The 22,336-nt window shown below is 32.8% G+C and overlaps 2 protein-coding genes, 1 long non-coding RNA gene and 1 pseudogene across 6 annotated transcripts; 3 read left to right on the forward strand and 1 right to left on the reverse strand.

Moving 5' to 3' along the window:
• Nucleotides 1-3,460: 3,460 nt before the first annotated feature.
• On the forward strand, nucleotides 3,461-5,067 carry LOC104702864 (putative WRKY transcription factor 15). Its single transcript, XM_010418783.3, has 3 exons — nucleotides 3,461-4,293; nucleotides 4,415-4,540; nucleotides 4,660-5,067. Exons 1-3 carry the CDS (start codon nucleotides 3,662-3,664, stop codon nucleotides 4,832-4,834), a joined length of 933 nt encoding a protein of 310 aa, XP_010417085.1. The 5' UTR covers nucleotides 3,461-3,661; the 3' UTR covers nucleotides 4,835-5,067.
• A 7,603-nt stretch (nucleotides 5,068-12,670) lies between these two features.
• LOC104702865 (ethylene-responsive transcription factor ERF008 pseudogene) lies at nucleotides 12,671-13,757 on the forward strand (annotated as a pseudogene). Its single transcript, XR_015561264.1, has one exon. The product of XR_015561264.1 is annotated as an ethylene-responsive transcription factor ERF008 pseudogene (transcript).
• Nucleotides 13,758-16,761: 3,004 nt separating this feature from the next.
• Nucleotides 16,762-17,832, reverse strand: LOC104702866 (uncharacterized). 3 transcript variants are annotated; one of them, XR_015561265.1, is made up of 3 exons: nucleotides 17,707-17,832; nucleotides 17,384-17,457; nucleotides 16,762-17,210 (listed from the first exon to the last, which is right to left on the reverse strand). It is a non-coding gene; the product is annotated as an uncharacterized LOC104702866 (long non-coding RNA). The 3 variants fall into 3 exon arrangements; XR_015561266.1 differs by having other exon boundaries at nucleotides 17,545-17,716; XR_002032905.2 differs by lacking the exon at nucleotides 17,707-17,832 and having other exon boundaries at nucleotides 17,384-17,521.
• On the forward strand, nucleotides 17,771-21,279 carry LOC104702867 (polyadenylate-binding protein 4). The gene is made up of 9 exons (XM_010418786.3): nucleotides 17,771-18,484; nucleotides 18,723-18,841; nucleotides 18,929-19,585; nucleotides 19,680-19,757; nucleotides 19,854-19,943; nucleotides 20,030-20,164; nucleotides 20,301-20,465; nucleotides 20,561-20,743; nucleotides 20,843-21,279. The coding sequence occupies exons 1-9, from the start codon at nucleotides 18,193-18,195 to the stop codon at nucleotides 21,104-21,106; spliced, it is 1,983 nt and encodes a 660-aa protein (XP_010417088.2). The 5' UTR covers nucleotides 17,771-18,192; the 3' UTR covers nucleotides 21,107-21,279.
• The last annotated feature ends 1,057 nt before the right edge of the window (nucleotides 21,280-22,336 follow it).

The raw sequence follows: 22,336 nt of genomic DNA on the forward strand, positions 1-22,336 counted from the left end.
TTTTTGTATGTTTGTCTCGTTCTGGTTCTAATTTTGAATGGGTTATGAATGGTTTTGGGTTTATATAGAAAGAAGTTTGGAGCTATTCAGTTCTTACAAAGCTTGGAAACACAAACTCAACTAGAAATAAACAACTAAGAGATCAAGTTCCATCATTTAGGAAACTTAAATGCCACTCACTATCTAAACGCAATTGCAGATAGTATAAAAGAAAATAAAACACGCATATGGACCTAAATGTTTCTCCATCTTTTTGTCGAATTTAGACTTCATTTTTATATATAGAAAAAAAAATCTGTTTTTATTCTCACACGGCTCTTCAGACAACGATTATGAAATGCGTTCATAAACAATACGCACATTTATGTCATGTGCCCCGGTTTAGGTTTATCTCATTCAAAGCCTGAAAACTACATATATCCTCATTTGTTTTCATTCTGATTCTTCTATATGAATCTAAATTCCTTTAAAACACGATTTTGACGGGACGCAACTGTTTTGTTATGAAGTATAATGTTTTCATTAATTATAGATATGATCAACGCACCTAAACTTATGTTTAAGAAGAATAATCTATGAAGGACCAAAAACTAATGAAGGAACTAGGAAGGAACTAGGAAGGAACTTTATGAACACGTTTCTGGGAGGAATAAAAGGGTTCGAAGGGGTTTCGTCAGCTTTCCGTCTTTGACTTTGAGTGTCTCTTCAGTCAAGTTTTGTGTGTACTTTGTTTCTTGTTTTTTTCTCTCTTTTCTTAGCGGCCACTTCGACTATTTTAAGTTTTATATTGAGATCCATATAACTTGGTCACAGCTATTGAATCAATCTTATCGTATGAATGTCTTAGTCGTCGTGATCTGGTTAACTAAAGGTTGAAATATTCTACACCTAACAAGGGGTTCTTCTTTTGTTTTCTTTTGACAATATATGACCTAATTAACAAGCGTCTATAAACTAAGAAATTATTGTACATTAATAAACACAAATATACTAAACCTATTTACCCTAGTAAAACCGTTTATCATAATTATACGAGTAAGTAGCACTATTCATCATAATATAATCTATCGTAAATTTTATAGGAATTTTGGTTGTAGTGATTTGTAGAAATAATTATTCATTATGTGTTGCACGTACAAATAACTTGTTCGTGTGAATATAAAACCATAATTTATAAAATAAAATAAAATGATGATAAACTGACCGCATTTAAAACCTTCGAAATAAAAAAAATACAAGATAAAATAACTAAAACAAAAATCAACATCCCGAGAAATTTTATTCGCAAAAAACTTGGGTATCATAAATACTTGTAACCCATTCAAAGTTCTATGGTCCTTTAGTTGTATATATCTCTCTGTCTCTGTGTTTGTGTGTATGCTGGGGTTAAAAGTTCATCTCTTAACTGAGAAGAATGATTTAGTTAGTGCTCTATGTAGTTGGTTTAAGTGAATATTGTAAATGCTATAGCGTAACTTAATCTGGTCTCAGTTCTACAATGTTTCAACATAATTGAATGGAAAAGGCCATTTTCTCACTTGAGTTTCTATTCAAAACGAAGTAGAACGATCGAGCTGCATATTTATAAGGCATTGTGTTCAGACGTCAGATATGTAATAAACTAATCATTTAAGGTCTAAATCAAACAATTGAATTGGGTTGAGTTTAATATATCACAACAAAAACATATGTTTAAAAGCTACTATTGTGTAGAAGAATGGAAAACAAAAACTAATCAGAAACTGCGCTAAGATGATATCATCATCATCATAGAATTTGATAAGTAGCGTAGTGTTTATGGTTTATTAAAGTGTTTTCTACAACAACCAACCTAAAGGCACCATTAGTGAAGAAGAAGCAAATAAAAATAGACGTAAAATAAGACCCAAAAAGAGGTAATGAATAAATTAAAAACAACAAAAAAGGGTGACGAAAAGTCAACTCCACCAAGTTTAGCAGTGATTCAACCAAATTTCTAAACCGGATCATACGGCTGACGACGAAAGTGTGTCTTCATTCTCTCTCAATCAACTGCTAGATTACATATTCTGTTTATAATCTTGAGTTTATAAATACTATAAATATTGCACAAAAAACATTGAACTTATACTTGAAACTAAAACAATTTGTATTTCGTTTTTCACCAATTGTGATTAAATTCGTGAAGCTAATAAGTTTATCTAACATTTTGTTACTAGAATAACAATATGCAAATGATAAACATGTAAACTAATATTTCTTAAGAAAATGTAAAAAAAAAAAAAAAAAAAAAAATCTTACCCTTCATTAATAAATTTTCTAATTTTTTAATTTATCATGACAAAATTGGAAAATTTTATCAAACATTTACATTAAAAATATATAAAACAACAACTACTATGAAACACAAATTTAATTATAGAATGATAACTAAAAATTTTTATTTCTAAATAATTAAGTTTAACTGCTACAGAAAAAGATGAAATTGTATGAAAATATGTATCCTACTATATTAATTGGAAAGTACAAATATGAAACTAACCTTAAAATGTGTAAAAAATTACATTCAATTGCCATTAGAAAAATTAATTAAGCTTCATTAAATAATTTAAACAAATATAATTAATTAAAAATAAAAAACACTCACATATCAATTATTAAAAAATCTAAAAAAATATTTTCTCTCTCTAATAAATTATGGACGAAATTACTAATTATTTTTTTAAAAAAATATAAACCAATCAGATTTCAATAACTAAATTCGAAAATTTTGTTAAGATTTCAAATTATGATTCTTCTATCATCTTTATTTTATTTTATTTACAATTTTTTTGGAATTTTCATATAGTACTTATAATTAATAAAATGCATATTTTTTTCTGCATATGTTGTGATTTAATTTTTTTTAAAACGAAGATATATTACTCAATGTGTGAAAATGTGTGTTTTAATTTCCACATTGGCTGGTTGGTAAAACTAAATTTATATAGATGATAAATTAATAATTTTATTTGCTCACAATTATAATATTAAAATTACTATTTTATATTTCACAAAATAATGATGCAAATATAACAAACAAACAATATAAAACTGTAATAATACGTCAAAAATAAAACACTATAATATTCTAAAATAATTAGTATTCAAATAGACTAATAGATTTACATAACAATTAAAAAAAATTATCTCAAACAAAATAATTGTTTTAAAAAATAAAACAATAATTTTTAATATTATATTATAATTTTTTTTAAAAAATGTTGATATGTGGTTTAAGCACGGAATATGTCCAAGTTGTATATATTTAATATATTATCCCTTATTGTTGTAAGTTTGTAACAAACACATGAAGTTGAACTCAACCCCCTCCCCCTCTTTAATTTTTTTGTTCAAGGTTTGACTTTTCGGATCTGACGAAAATAGAAAAATTGACTCTTAACAACAAAGAAAATTTGAACAGTTTGGAAAGACTCTATTTATGAACATAAAAAGAAAAGTCTAACGTGACACATTTAGTCAGTCACCTACCACACAAAAGACATCACCTCCCTCTCTGTACACTTAAATACTAATCAACTTTTATTATATTACTTAGTCCTCTCAAATCCCAAAAAAGTCCACACAACTCTCTCTCTTCTCTTCTTCTTCTGCTTCTTGTTGAGAGAGAGAGAGAGATTTTATGGCTGTGGAGCTCATGACTCGGAATTACATCTCCGGCGTTGGAGCTGATAGCTTCGCCGTTCAAGAAGCAGCTGCTTCAGGACTCAAAAGCATGGAAAATTTCATTGGTTTAATGTCTCGTGACAACTTAAACTCCGACCAACCATCTTCTTCTTCCGCCGCCTCCGCTTCCGCCACAGCCGATCTCGAGTCAGCTCGTAACACGACGGCAGACGCGGCGGTTTCGAAGTTTAAAAGAGTCATATCTCTTTTAGATCGAACTCGAACCGGTCACGCCAGGTTTAGACGCGCTCCAGTTCAGGTTATGAATCAGGAAGAACCTAAAACAACACCGTTTCATTCTCCTTCTCTTCCTCCTCCGCCGCCGCAGATGATGATGCGTAAAGGTTCGTTTACGTCATCGATCAAAACGATTGACTTCTCATCTCTCTCATCCGTAACAATGGAATCAGACCACAATCATCGTCCCTCCGAGACGGCCCCGTTTAGGAGTCAAACTCAAAGCCTCTCGACGACTGTCTCTTCTTTCTCCAAACCAAACTCGAAGAGAAAATGTAACTCCGAGAATCTCCTCGCCGGGAAATGCGCTTCCGCTTCTTCCTCCGGTCGTTGTCACTGCTCCAAGAAAAGGTAAAATCTTTTTAATTAGATTTGGTTCGTTAGATTCGACCCATCAGATAAAGTTCCTAGATTTGGTATTAGATTCTCGATCTTAATAGTGTTCTATTTGTTGTTTGCTCTGTTTTTACAGAAAGATTAAACAGAGGAGAGTGATTAGGGTTCCGGCGATAAGTGCTAAAATGTCCGACGTTCCTCCAGATGATTACTCATGGAGAAAATACGGACAAAAGCCAATTAAAGGATCTCCACATCCAAGGTAAAACTAATATTTCATTTCAAAACTTTAGTTTGGTTTTTGTATGTGTTCTGTTTCTTGATTTTTGAATTTGTATTGTGTTCTGTTTCTTGATTTTTGGAAAAAAAAAAAAAAAACAGAGGATATTATAAGTGCAGTAGCGTAAGAGGTTGTCCAGCACGTAAACATGTTGAGAGAGCAGCTGATGACTCGTCGATGTTAATCGTTACTTACGAAGGTGATCATAATCATTCTCTATCCGCCGCTGATCTCGCCGGAGCTGCTGTAGCTGATCTTATTTTGGAATCGTCTTAAAGACCAAGTCTTACTTGTTATTAAGGGCTTTTATAATATAAATTTAGATCTCTAATTAGTAAAACGATGGAGAACTATATGAAATAATGTAATCAAAAGCTTTTTTGCGGAAGATATCAAATTTTAAAACTGTAATCTTTGTTAGTTTTTATTTTATTTTGGGTTTTTTGAATTAGAAATTGTGATATATTTTTATTTTCATGTTACTTGAATGGCTACTAGCAATTTGAAGAGTTTTTATTGTTTGATTTTTATGTTAATTGATGTCAATTTGGAAAAGTTTGGGGTCGAGTTGAAAAGTAAGGTAAAGGAGATGGGACATGTGAAATGGTCAAAGGATTAGAAAGATTTGGGGACCAAAGTTTGTCGGGTTTGACCAGTGTTTATTTTGACCACAAGTGGTTTCGTTTTCAACCTTTTTCTTATTTTAACCTCTTTCTCTATTTTTCTTTTTTCTTTTTTTTTTGTTGGGAAAAAAGCTTTACGTACTCATTCATTAAACAACATCAAGATAGCAAATAATACATAACACAATAATGGAAGAAGAGTGGTTTAATACTTTGACTTAAGATCTATGCAACTATTGTTAATTGAACAGATACTTCCGAACTATATTTTACATGGACTCTCATGTACACGATTTCCAGCAATTTTATCAATGCGACCTCATCTCTTTTTTCACCTAGATACAAAACTTTAATAAGAACCAAGTCGTCTAGGTCGGTCTAATGGTAAAAGAAGGTAAGTCCCACACTCCCACCACTTACGTTCGACTAACATTAACTATGGTGATTCGAGTAATTTAATATGGTTTCTCCTAACCATAAAAACTTTTTTAAGAGATAGAATATAAATCTATAGAAAATTTTCAGACCAGGTAATAAAATAAAATCCATAGAAATCGTGATTTTTTTTTTTTAAATGTTGACTTGAAATATAATTTAGTCTACACGCGTACAAGGAAAATTTTCGATGGCCGTGTTGTTAATATGTTAATTTTTCGATCAAGAATGAATTTTCTTTTGATTATTATTATTTGTTTTTATCTGCCAAAGGAAAATAAGGAGAAAAAGAAAGTGGCAGAAGAGAAGTTGTCGCCGTGTTCATGTGTTCGAACATGTGAATTGGTTGGAGTTTTGTGAAGGACGAAAACAAATTAGTTTGGACCTTTTAAGACACTTACGTGTCTTTTTGATCCACTTTAGTCTCCCCATTTAGGTCGTTCGTTTTGACCCTTCGTCTCTTCCAAGTTCTATATAATTTCTTCTCTTTAATTTTTACCTTTCAATCTTTGTTAAGTAAATTATATACTTTTGTCAAACTCAAATTTTATAAGAGTTATTCGGGTCACATGTATATTAATTACTGTGCTAAAATTGTTATTAAATTACTTTAAATTTATTTGATCACTTTAATATTAAGTAAATGATCGTATAAAGTTTGAAGGTGATAAAAAAAAATTATGTGACACTCATTGCTTTATACATTCAGAATTTCTAATCTTATGAGAAGGTTGAATCAGAAATTGTGTTCTCGTATAAATAGATGAAAGATGGGTTTCTAATTCTTAAAAAGGATTTGTTTTAAAAATTTTAATCCCTACAAATACTAAATCCAGATTAATGAAAAATAACCTAAATTTCAAGCATAAGCTAAATATGGTGTTATGCTACCAATTGTAACAATTTATAAACCATAAAAAAAAACGTAAGCAAAAGTATCCGATAAATCTGTAGTTTAGAGTTTGAATCTAGGATTATAAAGTAAAACTCACTCTCATATTTAAATTTAAAAATATTATGCTCTTCTTTTTTATGTTTTTTTTTTTGTTAAAATGTTTTCAATTTAAATTGCAGAGTAGGAAAAGTTTTACAGGGCCGAAGTCCAATTCGGAAGCTCGATAAGAAAATAAAATTACTAGCCCATAGTTAAGAAGGAACAAGTGTTGAACCAATAGTTGAAAATGAACCAGATTTATGGTTGAGAATAACCACCTCAAATCAGTCTCCTTTATTGTTTCTGAAGACAAACGAGAGGTCAATCAATGCAATCGTGAATCACGACAAGAGTTAGGTTTGTGAAGTTGTTGTTATCGCCGCTCCTCTTCCACAGAACCAGAGGTGCAAGAGAGATAGAGATTGTTCCAAGTTTGTGTCTCGTAGGCTGGATGCTTTGTTCCGGATGATAGTATCGATTTGACGAATAAGGAGATCAACAGTCTTGAAGCTGTTACGGTGAAGCCGATGATTCCTCTCCGTCCAAAGCGTGTAGATTCTTACTTGCCAACTTAAAAGCGCAAGTTTCCTTAAGTCGCACGGGCCTCTGAATTGCAAGAGACTCTGAACTGTGCTGGACCAGAATCGAGAAGGGTGGATTCTGCATCGAGTCGTTATGGTTGACCATACCGTCCAGCTGAGAGAGCATTCAAACAGTAGATGGTCACGAGATTCAGGGAAGCTTCCACAAAGTAGGCACATCGGATCAACCTCCAAACCCAGTTGAGAATGCCAAGGGACAGCGGATCAACTCTTCTTTTTATGTTGCTAGATGAACGACTGTGACAGAAAAAAATAGAAAAGAGCAGCCTCTACTGTTGTGAAGAAGAATAGTTGCTGTTGTGAAAAAGAGTTGAAGTACTGTTGAAATGAGCTGCCGCAATGGTCGTTAGAAAATCCGGCGATTCCTCTTTCTCTCCAACAACACTTTTTCTCACTCGAGTAGACACGTCCGCGTCATCGTCTTGCCTTTACCGTTGTTATTCTGATATTTTATTGTCGTTATCATTATAGTTTTAATATGTTACAGTCGCTCATCCTACAACTTGAAAAAAAAAAGCCGTATGACAACGTTAATATAAACTTCTAATTTTATTTGTGTAACATTTAAAAGACATAATTAACACACTCAAAAAGAAACATTCAATAGATGTTTAACTATATCTAGATTAAATGTTAACTAAAAAAATCCAAAAAATTAATGGACTATGTGCATATGCATACCCAACACATGCACAGACCCAAGTCTGATTCTACCATTTCTAAAATTTTCTCAAATCAAATTTAATCTAGTTTTTAGGTAATATGTGTTGTCCAATATCCATTATGTCTAGTCCGATTTGTCAACGAATGATATTGGTCGTAGATCATTTAAGCCTATCTTATTTATAGATTTGTCTATGATCAATCCATAATGAATTGGACATAGACAGACCATGGATAGTCTCTCCATTTTGACAGCTCTACCCACATTGAATGAAGTCTCCAAAGTAGTGTCATACATTTTGCTTCCTCTGATGTCGCACTGACCTTGAAATTTATCCATTCTACCATCTAAGAAAATTCTAGTAGAGTTTCGTAGTATCCATCCTAGTCCTGAATCTCTGTCTGGTCATTAGGCTTATCTTGGAACCCCTTATTCACTAATTGAAACATGCTTTTCTTTGTTAACAATAATAAAAGACGGATCAGGCCCCAAAATTGACAAGTTCGAGGAAAAGTATTGATCCTATATCAAGTACAAACCACACCAAAATCAAGCCCAGCCTAGATTAATAGTTTCAGTTTTGACCCAAATGGAAACATTTTGCTGCATCTAACAAGTTAGGATTGTGCTTAGGCTTCATAGTTTATTTGGTTACTAGAGATACATGGGCTTACTCAGATGCCCACTAAGTCAACCACCACCTGATAGTTCTATTTTTGCAAGTTCGATACTAATTAAAGTTGTCTCTTTAGTAGGTAAAATGAAAAATTTGAAAGAAAGATTATGTTGATAAAAAAAAAGTTAATAATAAAGATTCTGTTCTAAAATGATAACTATTACGAAATAAAGTTAGTGCTATTAGTATTAGATGTTTTCTTATATCATGTAATTAATAAACATCCGAAAAAAAACTGTAGGTTCATCAATCGTAAGACGTATTCACACTTTCACCATACTTTAATTTACCAAGTCTATCGGATTTATGACAAAAACGTTTGTTGACTATGCTACTTTACCAAGTCTAAGTCATCTATAAAAGCTTGAATAACAGATGTATTTATTTATAACGTTTTTAAAAAAAAATAGTTTTCGTCCATAAGACATGGATTTAGTCAATCAAGATTTATGACACGGAAAGCAGAGGACTCAATCTACAGACTACAACATATTTGGAATTTCTAAGAAAATAACACCTTCCAATTTGCAACCTATACCACATTCTTGATTTTTATCTTTAAAATTGATATTTGCCGACAGAAAAAAAAAAAAAAAACTTTATATTTTTCCTCCATTTCCAAAAGAACGATCTTCTAGAGTTTTCAACTTTTTCATATATACTAAAAAACAATAAATGTTTAACTATACCAGATTACGTTTTTATAACTTTATAATCATTACGTTTTGAAGTTTATTGTTTATATTTAATTTTAAAAATTATAAAAACGTATAAATTCAATCTTTGTGAAACAAACCAATAATTAGAAAATAAATATGTGAGTTAAAAAAAACACACTAAACACTAGTTATTTTGTGTTTTCTGAAACGAGTGGTGGTTTTATCTGATGCTTTATTTACCATGGCTTTCATAACCTAGATGAACTAAAATTTGTTCAAGGTTGGGATGTTGATGAATATCAGGACCCGATAAGGGAACAACCTGTGAATGTCGTACGCTTTACCTTTTTAACCCACCCCGCATTGACTTGAGCACTTCGACTGCGACCGGCACACATTTATATCAAACTGACATATAATTTAACTTTCTTCCTGTTTCCATTTTGACTTGATTGCTGTCTACAAACTCATCAACCAAACATGGCATCGGTTTTTCTTATGTGATACACAAGTTGGATTGGTGGGTTAACCTAGGCAGTTGAAAAGATAAAACATAGCTAGAAAACGGTAAATATAGTTAAATTAATTAAGATCAGTAGTAAATGGTTGGATTATAACACTAATTATGAATAATTCATAGTAATTTTCATTTTTGGATTCTTAAGAGACAAAAAAAAAGTTACATTTGAGTTAAAAATGAAAAAAAAAGTCTAACAATCATTCGACAATCCATAGATCGGCTGTTCAAAGCATATAATATAATATATAACTTTCATAGCCTTATATCTTAAACCTAATGTAAATTATAAAATTTGAAAAATCCAATATTTTCATGCAGTTTTTATGAGAATGGTAAATTTGTTTTGGCCAGTAGAATTTTGAGCTCATATCATATAAAAACTTACTAGTTTTTTTTGTCATTGCAAATTGCAAAACGTTGGAAAGATCAAAGATGATGCTCCGTTCACACTTGGAAGCTAAGACTTGATGCAAAATGAAAAGAAGATAAACACTCACTCATCAATCAATGACTCAAAATTCAATATTTGTTTTTTTGTTTTTGTTTAATTAAACTTTAAATGAAACCAACGACTGTCCTTGAAAGTTTCTAAATACGTATAACACTAATTTATAGACCCACGAGTACACATGATACGAAAATGTAATGAACTCAATTCATCATACAAAGGATGTGAAAATCAATAATGTAGTGGTCCCTTCGATTCTAGGGTTTTTTCTTTAAAAAGGAATAATAGATAAAGTTTGAAATTTTGGTAATTGGCACCATGTTCATGTGCCAACTAGTTCACAGCTAGTCCACACCACAATAATAAAGGAGGACATAAAGAACAGACGCTTAATTATACAAATTTAGTTATGTATATTAACTCCAAATTTGCTTATTACATGTGTTCTATTATATTTGATATTTTTCAAAGTTCTTCACACCATTTGAAAATTTTATAGAATGTCTACTAAATTCTCAATCATAAAATACATCGTGTATGTTAAATTAAATATAAGTATTCTTTCTAAAATTTTCTTCTAAATTCTACGGTTAATCGACATTATTTTTTCTTCTAATTTTTTGTTCTAAGCATTGTAATGCCGATTTGCTTGGCTAGTAATTTTGTTAGTAAGCTTGTATACCTTTCTTTTGTAGAATCCAGTACTCCTGAAGGGTTTTCTCACATTTCCAAAAGCTTAATGATAATTTTTTCGAGTTGAGTCTACAATAACTTGACAAACTATCAGTACAAATAGTTGCGTATATTATGATTCGTAGGCAATCCTAGTATAATGAAGATGTTAGAGAAAAAAATATGACAAAGGAAAAAAAATGAGAAAAAAGACAAAAGAACTTCATTTTGTCAGATTTATATAACAAAGATGAAAGTACATGGCATGCCTCATGCCTGTGATGTTGAATAAGTGGCAAAGTTTTTAGTTTATTGAATATATTTGTACAAACGCCCAAAAAAACAACATGATTGTATAAACTTAATGATAAAATATGGTCCCTAATCATTATAATTATAATACAGATTAGGTTTTCATAAGTACAGACAAAAGCTGGATTACGAAAGTCAAACCCTCCCCCTAAAGCTTTTTGCTGTCTCCACTCTCCCAGTTCTTAAAATTTAGTTTTTCTTATTATTACTTTTTGTGAATTTTGATTATCTCTATACATGCTACAACTTATGTTTACTGTAATTATTTTAAATTTGAGTAAATAATAATTGGGGTTGGGAAAGAGAAAGACATTAGCCCCGAAGAGTAATTAATCAATATTTGTGTTTTTTTCTTTTCTCTCTCAAGTTTATTGATGTGTTTAAGTGATTCGCATGATCATAATTCATAGGAGTCTCTCTAGTATTCTATAATGACGAGGATCGATCCCACGTTTTTACTCTGCTAGTTATTTTTTTTTTTGTTAAATATTTTTTAAAACAATTTGTGTTACATGATAAAAGATGCTCTTGGTTACATGTGACTTTACCGCCATGTAAATCCAAATCATACGATTTTTCTCTTTTGTTTCCTTTCGGTGTGAATCATATTAAAATGTCGGTCACATTATATCTTCACGGACAATTTGAAATGCACGATTGCATATTTTCGTGTGCTTACTAGTTACTACAGTCTTTTGGTAAAAACAATATCATTAATATGATCATCTCTAGTCTCTTTATTGATATAATTTGATTGGCTTAGAGCCGCTCAGAGCCATTTCCTCATATGTCACTTCGGAGTACCGACGTAAGTTGGATTCGAACTCACGTAAGTGGAACTTATAAAGATGGTTGTGGTCCTTGTGGACCATTAAGACCTATATGAAACGAAAATATACAATTAAAAAAAAAACGAAAAGATAATAAGAAAAAAAAATTATTAATCACAAAAAAAAAGAATACTAAAGTTACCAAAAAAACTTGAAGGACAATAAGATCACAATATCTACGGTGATAAGAATGTACGTAGCAGATGACAAGAAAAACCAAAAAAAAAAACACTAACACATAATTTGATAATTAAAATCTAAATTATCTTATAAGTGACAAAATAAATATTTTTGCCATGTAAAATCATATGAACTGCAATAGAAATTTTTTTAAAAATAATCCCAAAAAATTTCTGTATATATATATATATATATATATATTTTAATTCTCCTTATATTCCACTTAGTTTAAGTTAAAGTGCTTTGTTTCATTATAATGATATCTTTATAAAGGTTAAACTCTAGATTTTATTATCAAATTGTTTAACTAAATTAATATTTAAAAAAACAAATACAATAAGCAAACCAGAAAAGAAAACATTATTTGTATTTAACCTAAAGAAAAGGAATTATCAATATATAGTGACATGAACCAAAACATTTCATCAAGTAATCTGAGTAAAAGTGACATCAAAATACCAGCACATTCTTGATAAAAACATTTAAAAAAAAAATTATTATTCCTTATAAAAAAAGTCTCAAATAGAGAATAAACAAACAAACAAACAAACAAAGAGAAACATAAATAATTTGCAATAGTATAAAATAAAATAAAAAGTATTTGTTGTAGTATAAATAAGAGTGGGGGAGGAGGAGGAGGAGATTTGTCTCTGTGTCCGTGTCTTTAAAATATAAAAAAAGAATCCCAAAAAAATAATAATAAGTGTCGGTGAATTCCCAACTCTTTTGTCTTCTTCTTCTTCTTCCTTTAAACTCATCTCTTCTCTTAATGTAACCGTTTCAGTTCCGATTTCTCCCAAAAAAAAAAAAAACCAGATCGGGTCGATGATTCTTTAAAACAACTCAGTTAAAATAATGGAGACGGGAGCGGCGGTGACGGCGACGGTTACGGCGGCGACGATGGGGATAGGGACGAGGAAGAGAGATCTGAAACCATACAAAGGTATAAGGATGAGAAAATGGGGGAAATGGGTGGCTGAGATACGTGAACCGAACAAAAGGTCGAGGATCTGGTTAGGTTCTTATTCTACACCCGAAGCAGCGGCGAGAGCTTACGACACTGCTGTGTTTTACCTCCGTGGTCCTTCAGCTCGTGTTAATTTCCCGGAGCTTTTGGCTGGGCTCACTGTTTCTGGAGGAGGAATAGGTGGTGGTGGTGACGGTGGAGGAGATATGTCGGCGGCGTATATAAGGAGAAAAGCGGCGGAGGTTGGTGCTCAGGTTGATGCGCTTGGTGCTACGGTCGTTTTTAAATCGGGAGAGAGCCGCGGTGGTGGTGGTGGTGGTGATTACGAGGAGGAGGATTGTGGTAAGAGTGGTAATAACGGGTCGTTGGAACGGGTCGATTTGAATAAATTACCCGACCCGGAAAATTCGGATGATGACGTGTGTACGAAGAGGAGATGATATAAAGTAGTTTGTAGAGAGAATGTTTTGTCTTCTTTATGATGCGCTTGTCGTCGCTAACATGCGCTTCCATGGTTTTTGGGTTTTTTTTGGTTTCGTCCTCCAAATGGATTTATATAAATTAGAAAACTCATGCTCTTGTGAAATTGTCGCTTGCTAGTTGCTACTACAAAAATAGATTTGCATGTTCTTCTTTTCGTATTTGGGGGAATAATAAATAACGATGTGTAATTCAAATTTGTACCCTAATAACTCGTTTTTATTCGAGTTTGTGTCCAAACAACTTTAAATCATAACAAACAAAATTAAACAAGGTTTCAATTTCAAATGAAACATCTATTTTGATTTTTTTTTTCTTTTTTCAATTACTATGAGGTTATGGATCTAAAAGCACATAAATTCTTTCATACCAAAGATCACAAACATTTTATATGGTGGTAAGTATTGCCCGAACCGGCGACTTTTTAAACTTCGTATGAAAATCTATTTTGATTTTGAACGGTAAATGTAGATGCCGAGAAAGTACACTACGATTCTAACTCTTAACAAAAATATGCAGATTTCTTTTTTCGATTGTAACATTTTTGTTACTATTATAACTGCAATGTGCGGTTTTATCTCCTTTATTAATATGTCAACAGTTTCGCGTTCTTTATAGTTGGCGTAAAATATTTTGTTTTGGAGTATCGCAGAGGTACTACAGACATATATAACCCCATCATAAGATAAGTAGATTCTACATTTTTGTTTTTAAAAGACATATATTTTTTTTACAAATAAACTGTATAGTTTTACAGAGCATAGTCGAAAGCTGAAGATGCAAAAATATCTCAATCCTTGAAAATAGTTCTGATGTGTTTTAAATTTTAAAATTTAAAAAAAAAAAACACAATTGTGGAGGTTGGTGTTCTAACAACTAAAGCTCTAAAATTATCGTAACCACTAAAAGTGATTTGATGTTTTTTTTTTTTTTTTTTTTGAGGATTTTTAATGTGGGGGCAAATTATACAGATCAACTTGCTTATTTGGTTTTAGGGGCAGAGTTTGGTCGGCAAGATTCTTCGGTGATTCTGATATTTGTTTACTGTGTACACACACACATTGGCAAAAATGTGTTGAAACGTGAAAAGTGAGGAACCGTTTTTGTTTTTGTAATAACGGGTGATGTGTGAGTCTAAAGATTGACGCAAAACTTGTGACCACAAAAGAGAAACACACAAAAGATTCGGACACACAAGATAGAGACTTTTTTTTTCAGACATGTTTTGTGTGATCCCACAAGAATTGAACAAAACAAACAAAGACGAGTTAAAAAGTAATAAATGAAAGTGAAATTTCGGTTTATGAGTTTTTTTCTTGACTCTAAAAAATTCAAACATAGATTCTTATGACTCATGATGAGCCTTTGACGTTGTAAGTACTAATTACTTTTTTTTTGTTCTTTTTTTAATAACCAAATTGAACTTGAATATAGAGATAAACATTTTTTTAAGAGTAAATTTGCACCAAAAGACAAAAATTATTGCATCTGTATTTACGAATTGTTTGGACGATTTTATCGTCTTTTTTTCCTAATCGTTATTAGAAATTTGATTTTTTCCCACTACTAACATGTTATTTTAATGTGGTTATAACATGGAGAATAATAGTTTTTATTATAAAATCCCCTGTATAATAAAACGGAAATACATAACTTTTTTTGTAAACTATATAATATGAATTATAAAATTAATTATTTGATTATTTGATATGTTATATAGGTTATATGGGTTGTAACCATTAATTAAATCTTAATTTCAGATCCTTTAAAAAAGGATATTCCAAAAAAATAAAATAAAATCTCCACAGAATATTAAATTAATCATATATAGGCAACAAAATCTAAAAAATTAATCACTCTTCCGTAGATTAAGAGTGATTTTCGATTATACTAGCAACTATATATCAAAATAACAGAAATAATGTTTATCAAAATAACAGAAATTAATCACTCATAAGAAATCTCAAAAAAAATTCAAGTCCTCATATTTAGCATATGATTTTATTGCATAATGTTTTATTCACAACAACTTTTAAAAACAATCACATAAATTATATTTTATATAAAAATTACAATATAAATAAAAGGAATTTCAACCTCCTAATCTAGTTATGTTATAAATTAGACATCCATACAAATAACATATTATAGAACAATAAAAATGTTACATGTGATTTTGATCATGAGTTTGGTAAGTGCTGATAAGAGTTATATAACTAGTAAATTAGTTATTTCTTCTTCTGCTATTAACTTAATTTTTCTTCCAAATCGTCCTATTATTCACCAAATTAAAGATGAAAGCATATGGTAGCTCAACAATATTTAGCTTACTACTAGTGCCCATTGTACCGACGAATTCAGCAGCAAGGCATATAAAAGACATTTTGGTTGAACCAAAGCAAGCCAAGAAGTACCGTAAAAGAGAGTACTTTGGTGGATAAACAAACCAAAGAAAGATGAAGCTTTATTTTTTCACTTTTTTGTTAATCAAAAGTGTGGTTAATTAGACTTAGATGCGAATCAAATACCCAAAGCATCTGGTAACCTAACCCATCAATAACACAGAAGCTGATTCTGGTTCTGCACAAAGACAGAGAGAAGTGCACTTACACAGTTTTTTTAATACAGGAATCCTGGCCGCCGCAGCTTTCCCTAAATTCTTGGAAGCTTCTATATATTATTACTTGGCTCTTCCATGATTAGAAAGAGAACAAACAATGGCACGTAGAAAGGGTATAACAAGTAGCTTACACAGTCTTCTACTAGAGATGGTGGCGTCATCAGATCTCTAAAAACTTTTCCTCATTGTTCTTGTTGAGTAGGTTTAACACTGCATTTGAAAGTCATGAAAATGGTTCATCAGTGTTTACTTGACTAGAGATTAGAGAATGGGATATTGCAAGTGCTCTTTGACTTACACGCCAGTCGGAAAATAATCTGGTATGAACTGTAGTTTAAACAGAACCCTTAACAGAAACATTCATTACGAAACATGAATTGTTGTGCTATAAATGGTCATAACTCTTGCATTATAGTCAACTAGATTAGACTGAAAATCATAACGAAAGCTTCAAGATTTCAATCCATACTATCGCATATCCGTCGCATGGGAAGCAACCTAGTCTAATGCCCAATGACAAACAATATGATGATTTCATAAGAAAAGCATTCAGGATAGATACATAGAGGATAGAGCTATCATTTCTTCAACTGTCTATTAAAGAAGCCAAAACTTCCACCGTCGATTAACAAAGCAAAAACGACATACATACGATAGCAGGTGTGTGTCAAGAAGCTTTGTTTTTCACAGTGAGCATACTCTTTGACAACGGATAAGAAAGAAGGTTTCCGCAACTTACAGGATACAACCAAATGTATACATAGTAAGTAACTTTATAGTTCGACTTCATTTCTAAATCAGTTATCAGCAGCATAGAATGAAACCTAAGTTATAATCTGAAACAACCCCAACAGGCAGGCAGAATCCTCATAAGCCCCATGAATTGTTTTAAAAGCCACAAGCAGGAACGTATAAACTGAGCATCGAAGTATAACATGAAAATTCAAATCGCGCCATTTATCACAAGATAAAAAAGCAGCCTGAGAGTCTGAGACATTACTTAAAAACTGTTATGATGCCACTTCTTGTCCTGCAGTTAACAATCACGAAACCTCAAAACTAATTCTGTGGAATTCTCAAATGCAAGATTCAGCAAGTGAAAACAAAATTTAAGAAACCAAAACAGTTATATATAATAGCCATTATCATTGCATTCCCAACCGGCAAAGCTAGAATCAGATTCAATCATGCAAGAGAGCTTACCAAAGATAAGGAGTTCATCATAAACCAGAGTGTCCTTAAGAGTAATAACATCATGAAAGCATTCCTTAAAACTCCTATGATCCCAAAATAGAAGAGAAGAAGAAGAAGAACTAGTAAGATGGCTTATAAAAAAAGTCCAATGAAGTGTAGAGCTCATTCACCTTCAAAATCCTGCATTATATAAGCCATCTTACTTACTAATCCCTTTTCTTCAATTTTTTTAAAGATTCAAAACACACACACCAACACTCTATATACTCACACTTCTCTACAACTAGAATTCACAAATTTCTATAGTCAAAAACCAGAAAAAAGTTACTAACTTTACAAACCAAAACAGAGGTATGCGGCGGAGAAAATGAGTATGGGGAGTAGGTCTGCCCAGCTCCCAAAGTCACGAGAGGACCACGTGAGAGATATGGTGGTCCTATTCTCAAAAAGAATCGGACGGCTGAGAGTAAAGCAGACTAATTCTCTTATCTAATCTGTAACCGTTAAAAAAAATATAATAATAATTATTTTACTTTAACCAAAAACTAGGGTTTTCAGATTTCACTCTTTTGTAAAGACTTGAGCAACTATATAATCTCAAACTTTTCTCCATCACTATCCGCTGCGGTCTCGCCGTGCTGCCCACAACAATCTCCGACTTCGTCTTCCCCTATCGTCATCATCGTCGTCGTTCCCTAATTTATCTCTCTTTCTAATTATCCCTAATTTATCAAAAATATATACAAAAAAAAAACCTCAAAAATCTTTACTTTAGGGTCTTTTTTTTCTCTTCTCCTTCTTCTCAAATCTCCAAAAGAATGGCTCAGGTTCAAGCTCCTTCTTCACATTCTCCTCCTCCTCCTCCTCCTTCGGTTAACGACGGGGCTGTGGCTTCTGCTACGCCTGGACTCGGCGGCGGCGGCGATGGGATCAATCACGGTGCTCTGTGTTCCCTCTATGTCGGAGATCTGGATTTCAATGTAACGGATTCTCAGCTTTATGACTATTTCACCGAGGTGTGTCAGGTCGTATCTGTTCGTGTTTGCCGTGATGCTGCTACCAATACTTCTCTTGGTTATGGTTATGTCAACTATAGCAACAGCGAAGATGGTTTGTTCCCTTTCCCCTCTTTTTGATTTGACATTATGCTAAAGATCTGATTTTTTCGATTTTGTAATCAGTCCTCTGGCTACTTTGAGTAATGGGTATTAGTTTGAATTTGATTATAGATACTAATTTGAACGATTTAGGATGCTTTGTTGGCCCCAATGTTACATGTTTCTCTGATTGTGTTTTAGGGTAATTTGGTTGAGTGAGTCTGTTTTGTGTGTGTTTTTGGTAATGACAGCGGAAAAAGCAATGCAGAAGCTGAACTACACTAGTCTCAATGGCAAGATGATTCGGATTACTTACTCTTCTCGTGACTCTTCTGCTCGTAGAAGTGGGGTTGGGAATTTATTTGTCAAGGTATTTACTTTTTTTTTTTGAATGATCTAGCAGCTTCTGTTTTTTGTTTGATTGGCTAATGATGTGACCTTTTTTCTCAATGTGAAGAATTTGGACAAGTCAGTTGACAACAAAACTCTGCACGAGGCGTTTTCCGGGTGTGGGACTATTGTGTCCTGTAAGGTTGCTACTGATCACATGGGTCAATCCAGAGGATATGGGTTTGTGCAGTTTGATACTGAGGATTCAGCTAAGAATGCCATTGAGAAGCTGAATGGAAAAGTGTTGAATGATAAACAGTTTTTTGTTGGACCTTTCCTTCGTAAGGAGGAAAGAGAGTCTGCTGCTGATAAGATTAAGTTTACCAATGTTTATGTGAAGAATTTGTCGGAGACGACTACGGATAATGAGTTGAAGACTACTTTTGGTCAGTATGGTAGTATCTCGAGCGCTGTGGTTATGAGGGACGGAGATGGGAAGTCCAGGTGTTTTGGATTTGTCAACTTTGAGGATCCTGAAGATGCAGCTCGTGCTGTTGAAGCTCTCAATGGGAAGAAGTTTGATGACAAGGAGTGGTATGTAGGTAAAGCTCAGAAGAAATCTGAGAGGGAACTTGAGTTGAGCCGAAGATATGAACAAGGCTCAAGGGATTCAGGAAACAAATTCGATGGGCTTAATTTATATGTTAAAAACCTTGATGATACTGTCACCGATGAGAAGCTGCGCGAGTTGTTTGCTGAATTCGGTACAATAACTTCCTGCAAGGTCAGTATTGTTGTCTTTCACTTACATAATAGCCATGAAGAAATGCTAATTTTTGTCCCTTATTGATTGGAATATCTTGCTTTTTGTCAAATAGGTTATGAGGGACCCTAGTGGTACTAGCAAAGGATCAGGCTTTGTTGCCTTCTCAGCTGCTAGTGAAGCTTCTAGAGTGGTAATTTAAATAATCTTGTGTCATAACAATATTGATAATTTGTTTTGAGCCTCTATTTTCTTTCTAGATTCATTTTCTTTTGGGGGTTTTCTGCAGCTGAATGAAATGAATGGTAAAATGGTTGGTGGCAAACCGTTGTATGTGGCTCTTGCACAGAGGAAAGAAGAAAGAAGGGCTAAGCTGCAGGTAACACTTCCCACACCCATAGATAACAACTGCTACGTGCGGTTATGTTTGCTTTATCTCAAATCTTTATATGTATTCTTTTTCAGGCACAGTTTTCTCAAATGCGACCTGCTTTTATTCCCGGTGTGGGTCCTCGGATGCCAATATTTCCGGGTGGTGCACCAGGTCTTGGACAACAGATTTTTTATGGTCAAGGACCTCCACCAATCATCCCTCACCAGGTACCATCACCCTTTTCCAAACTGACGTTTGTTTCATAGGAAGTCCTTAGTAACTCGATTTCTTCATAGATAGATTATTGTGTTTCTTTATTACAAATCAGTAACCACTCATTTAATTTCCTTAAACCTGTGACAGCCTGGATTTGGATATCAGCCTCAGATGGTTCCAGGAATGAGGCCAAGCTTTTTCGGCCCGATGATGCAGCCAGGGCAGCAAGGTCCACGACCAGGCGGCAGACGGTCAGGAGATGGACCCATGCGCCATCAGCATCAGCAGCCAATGCCTTATATGCAGCCACAGGTAATAAAAAAAAAAAGAAGAAGAGCATTTAAGAATGTCGTAAATCCTAGATCAAGATGAATCTTTAATCCTTTGCGTTCTTCCCTTCTATATAGATGATGCCAAGAGGACGTGGGTACCGTCACCCTCCTGGTGGTAGAAACATGCCCGAGGGTCCAATGCAAGGAGGAATGGTTCCAGTTGCTTATGACATGAATGGAATGCCTTTTGCTCAACCTATGTCCGCTGGTCAATTGGCTACTTCCCTTGCTAACGCTACACCTGCTCAGCAGAGAACAGTAAGTTTCTCTATCAATATATACCTATCTAGTTGCCACATAGTGTACAAGAAGAAGAAGTTCACTTACATTATCTGTGTATGATTTGGGTTTGTGTAGCTTTTGGGTGAGAGTCTATACCCATTAGTGGACCAGATAGAGCACGAGAACGCTGCAAAAGTGACCGGTATGCTTCTGGAAATGGATCAGACTGAAGTTTTGCATCTACTCGAGTCACCGGAGGCTTTAAATGCTAAGGTTTCGGAGGCGTTAGATGTGTTGAGAAACGTGAATCAGCCACCATCAACACAGGGGAGTGATGGCAACAAAAGTGGAAGCCCAAGTGATCTCTTGGCTTCACTTTCCATTAATGATCACTTATGAGCAGCTTTTGTTCTGAGTTTCTGCTTTGGACTCTCTCCTCTCTCTCACTCTTTCTCTGATTGACAAATTTTTGCGGGAATCTATTTGCTGTTTTAGACTTTTTGCTTCGATATGATTTGCTTTTGTTTTGACTTGTTACTTTTTTGGGTTGACTTAAAAAGAATGGTTTTCTATTTTGTTGGATTATATTTTACTATTGCAAATTGCGAAGATGCTTTAAATAACTGTAGAGTGCAATTATAGTATCCCAAAGTCATGTGTCTCGTGTCAAGTTAATTCAAAATTTTTAGGATATATCTTTTTTCTTTCCAAAGCATAATTTTCATTCGATGACGATCAAGATTTCAAAATAGTAATCAAGTTTTTGCAAGTACAAATCAAAAAGTCTATTAACAACAAATGAGATTAATTCAAATGGAAAACATAACATGATTAGGATAATGCCCTCACATTTTTCAACGTTTTTGTACAAAATTTGGAACAACACCACACATTCAATACTACACAATTGTCTAAGTTCTCCTAAATAACTTATTATCATATTTAGAATAATTAGAATATAATACTTATATTTGATATATAATATGCATATTTTCTTCTAGAGTTTTCCAAAACTAAAACAGAATACAACCATAATAACTATTGTAAGATGATTCAGTCAATCCTAACTTTTTAATATTTGGATAGGATCCCAATATTAGTGGATGCATTCTAGTTATATACATAACTCAAATTATATTAGTGCAAATAATATATCTTATATTCAATTTTATTTCCATTGTGGATACTTTAAGTTTATGAGATGAGAACTTAAATTGATAATGAAAGGAATTTGGAACCTGAATTATTAAACTAAAGTTTTAAACATCCACAATATCTCGTGATTTTTTTTTGCTTTTATACACAAATAGTATAAAATATCAAATTTTGATTGTTTTGATAAACTTTCTACTTCTTATACCATATGGTTCTAAATTTATTACCTAGTTTTTAATCAATTTTAGGAAGCGCCATATAAATAATAAACCTCTAAAAAAGGTGATTTGATAAGAAATTTGAATTTAAGATTTAAAGTACATTAAAATTATAAGTGATATTATTAAATATAGTCGACGCCTGATCTATACTCTCTAAAGGTGTGGTATCAATTTCCCAAAACATTCTCACGCCGTAATCCTTGTCAAAGGAACCCCGGTAATCCGTCACATAAAGGGCATTGGAGGGATCCAT

This window comes from Camelina sativa, chromosome 7 (assembly GCF_030686135.1).
Source record: "Camelina sativa cultivar CO46 ecotype springtype chromosome 7, ASM3068613v1".
Lineage (NCBI taxonomy): Eukaryota > Viridiplantae > Streptophyta > Magnoliopsida > Brassicales > Brassicaceae > Camelina > Camelina sativa.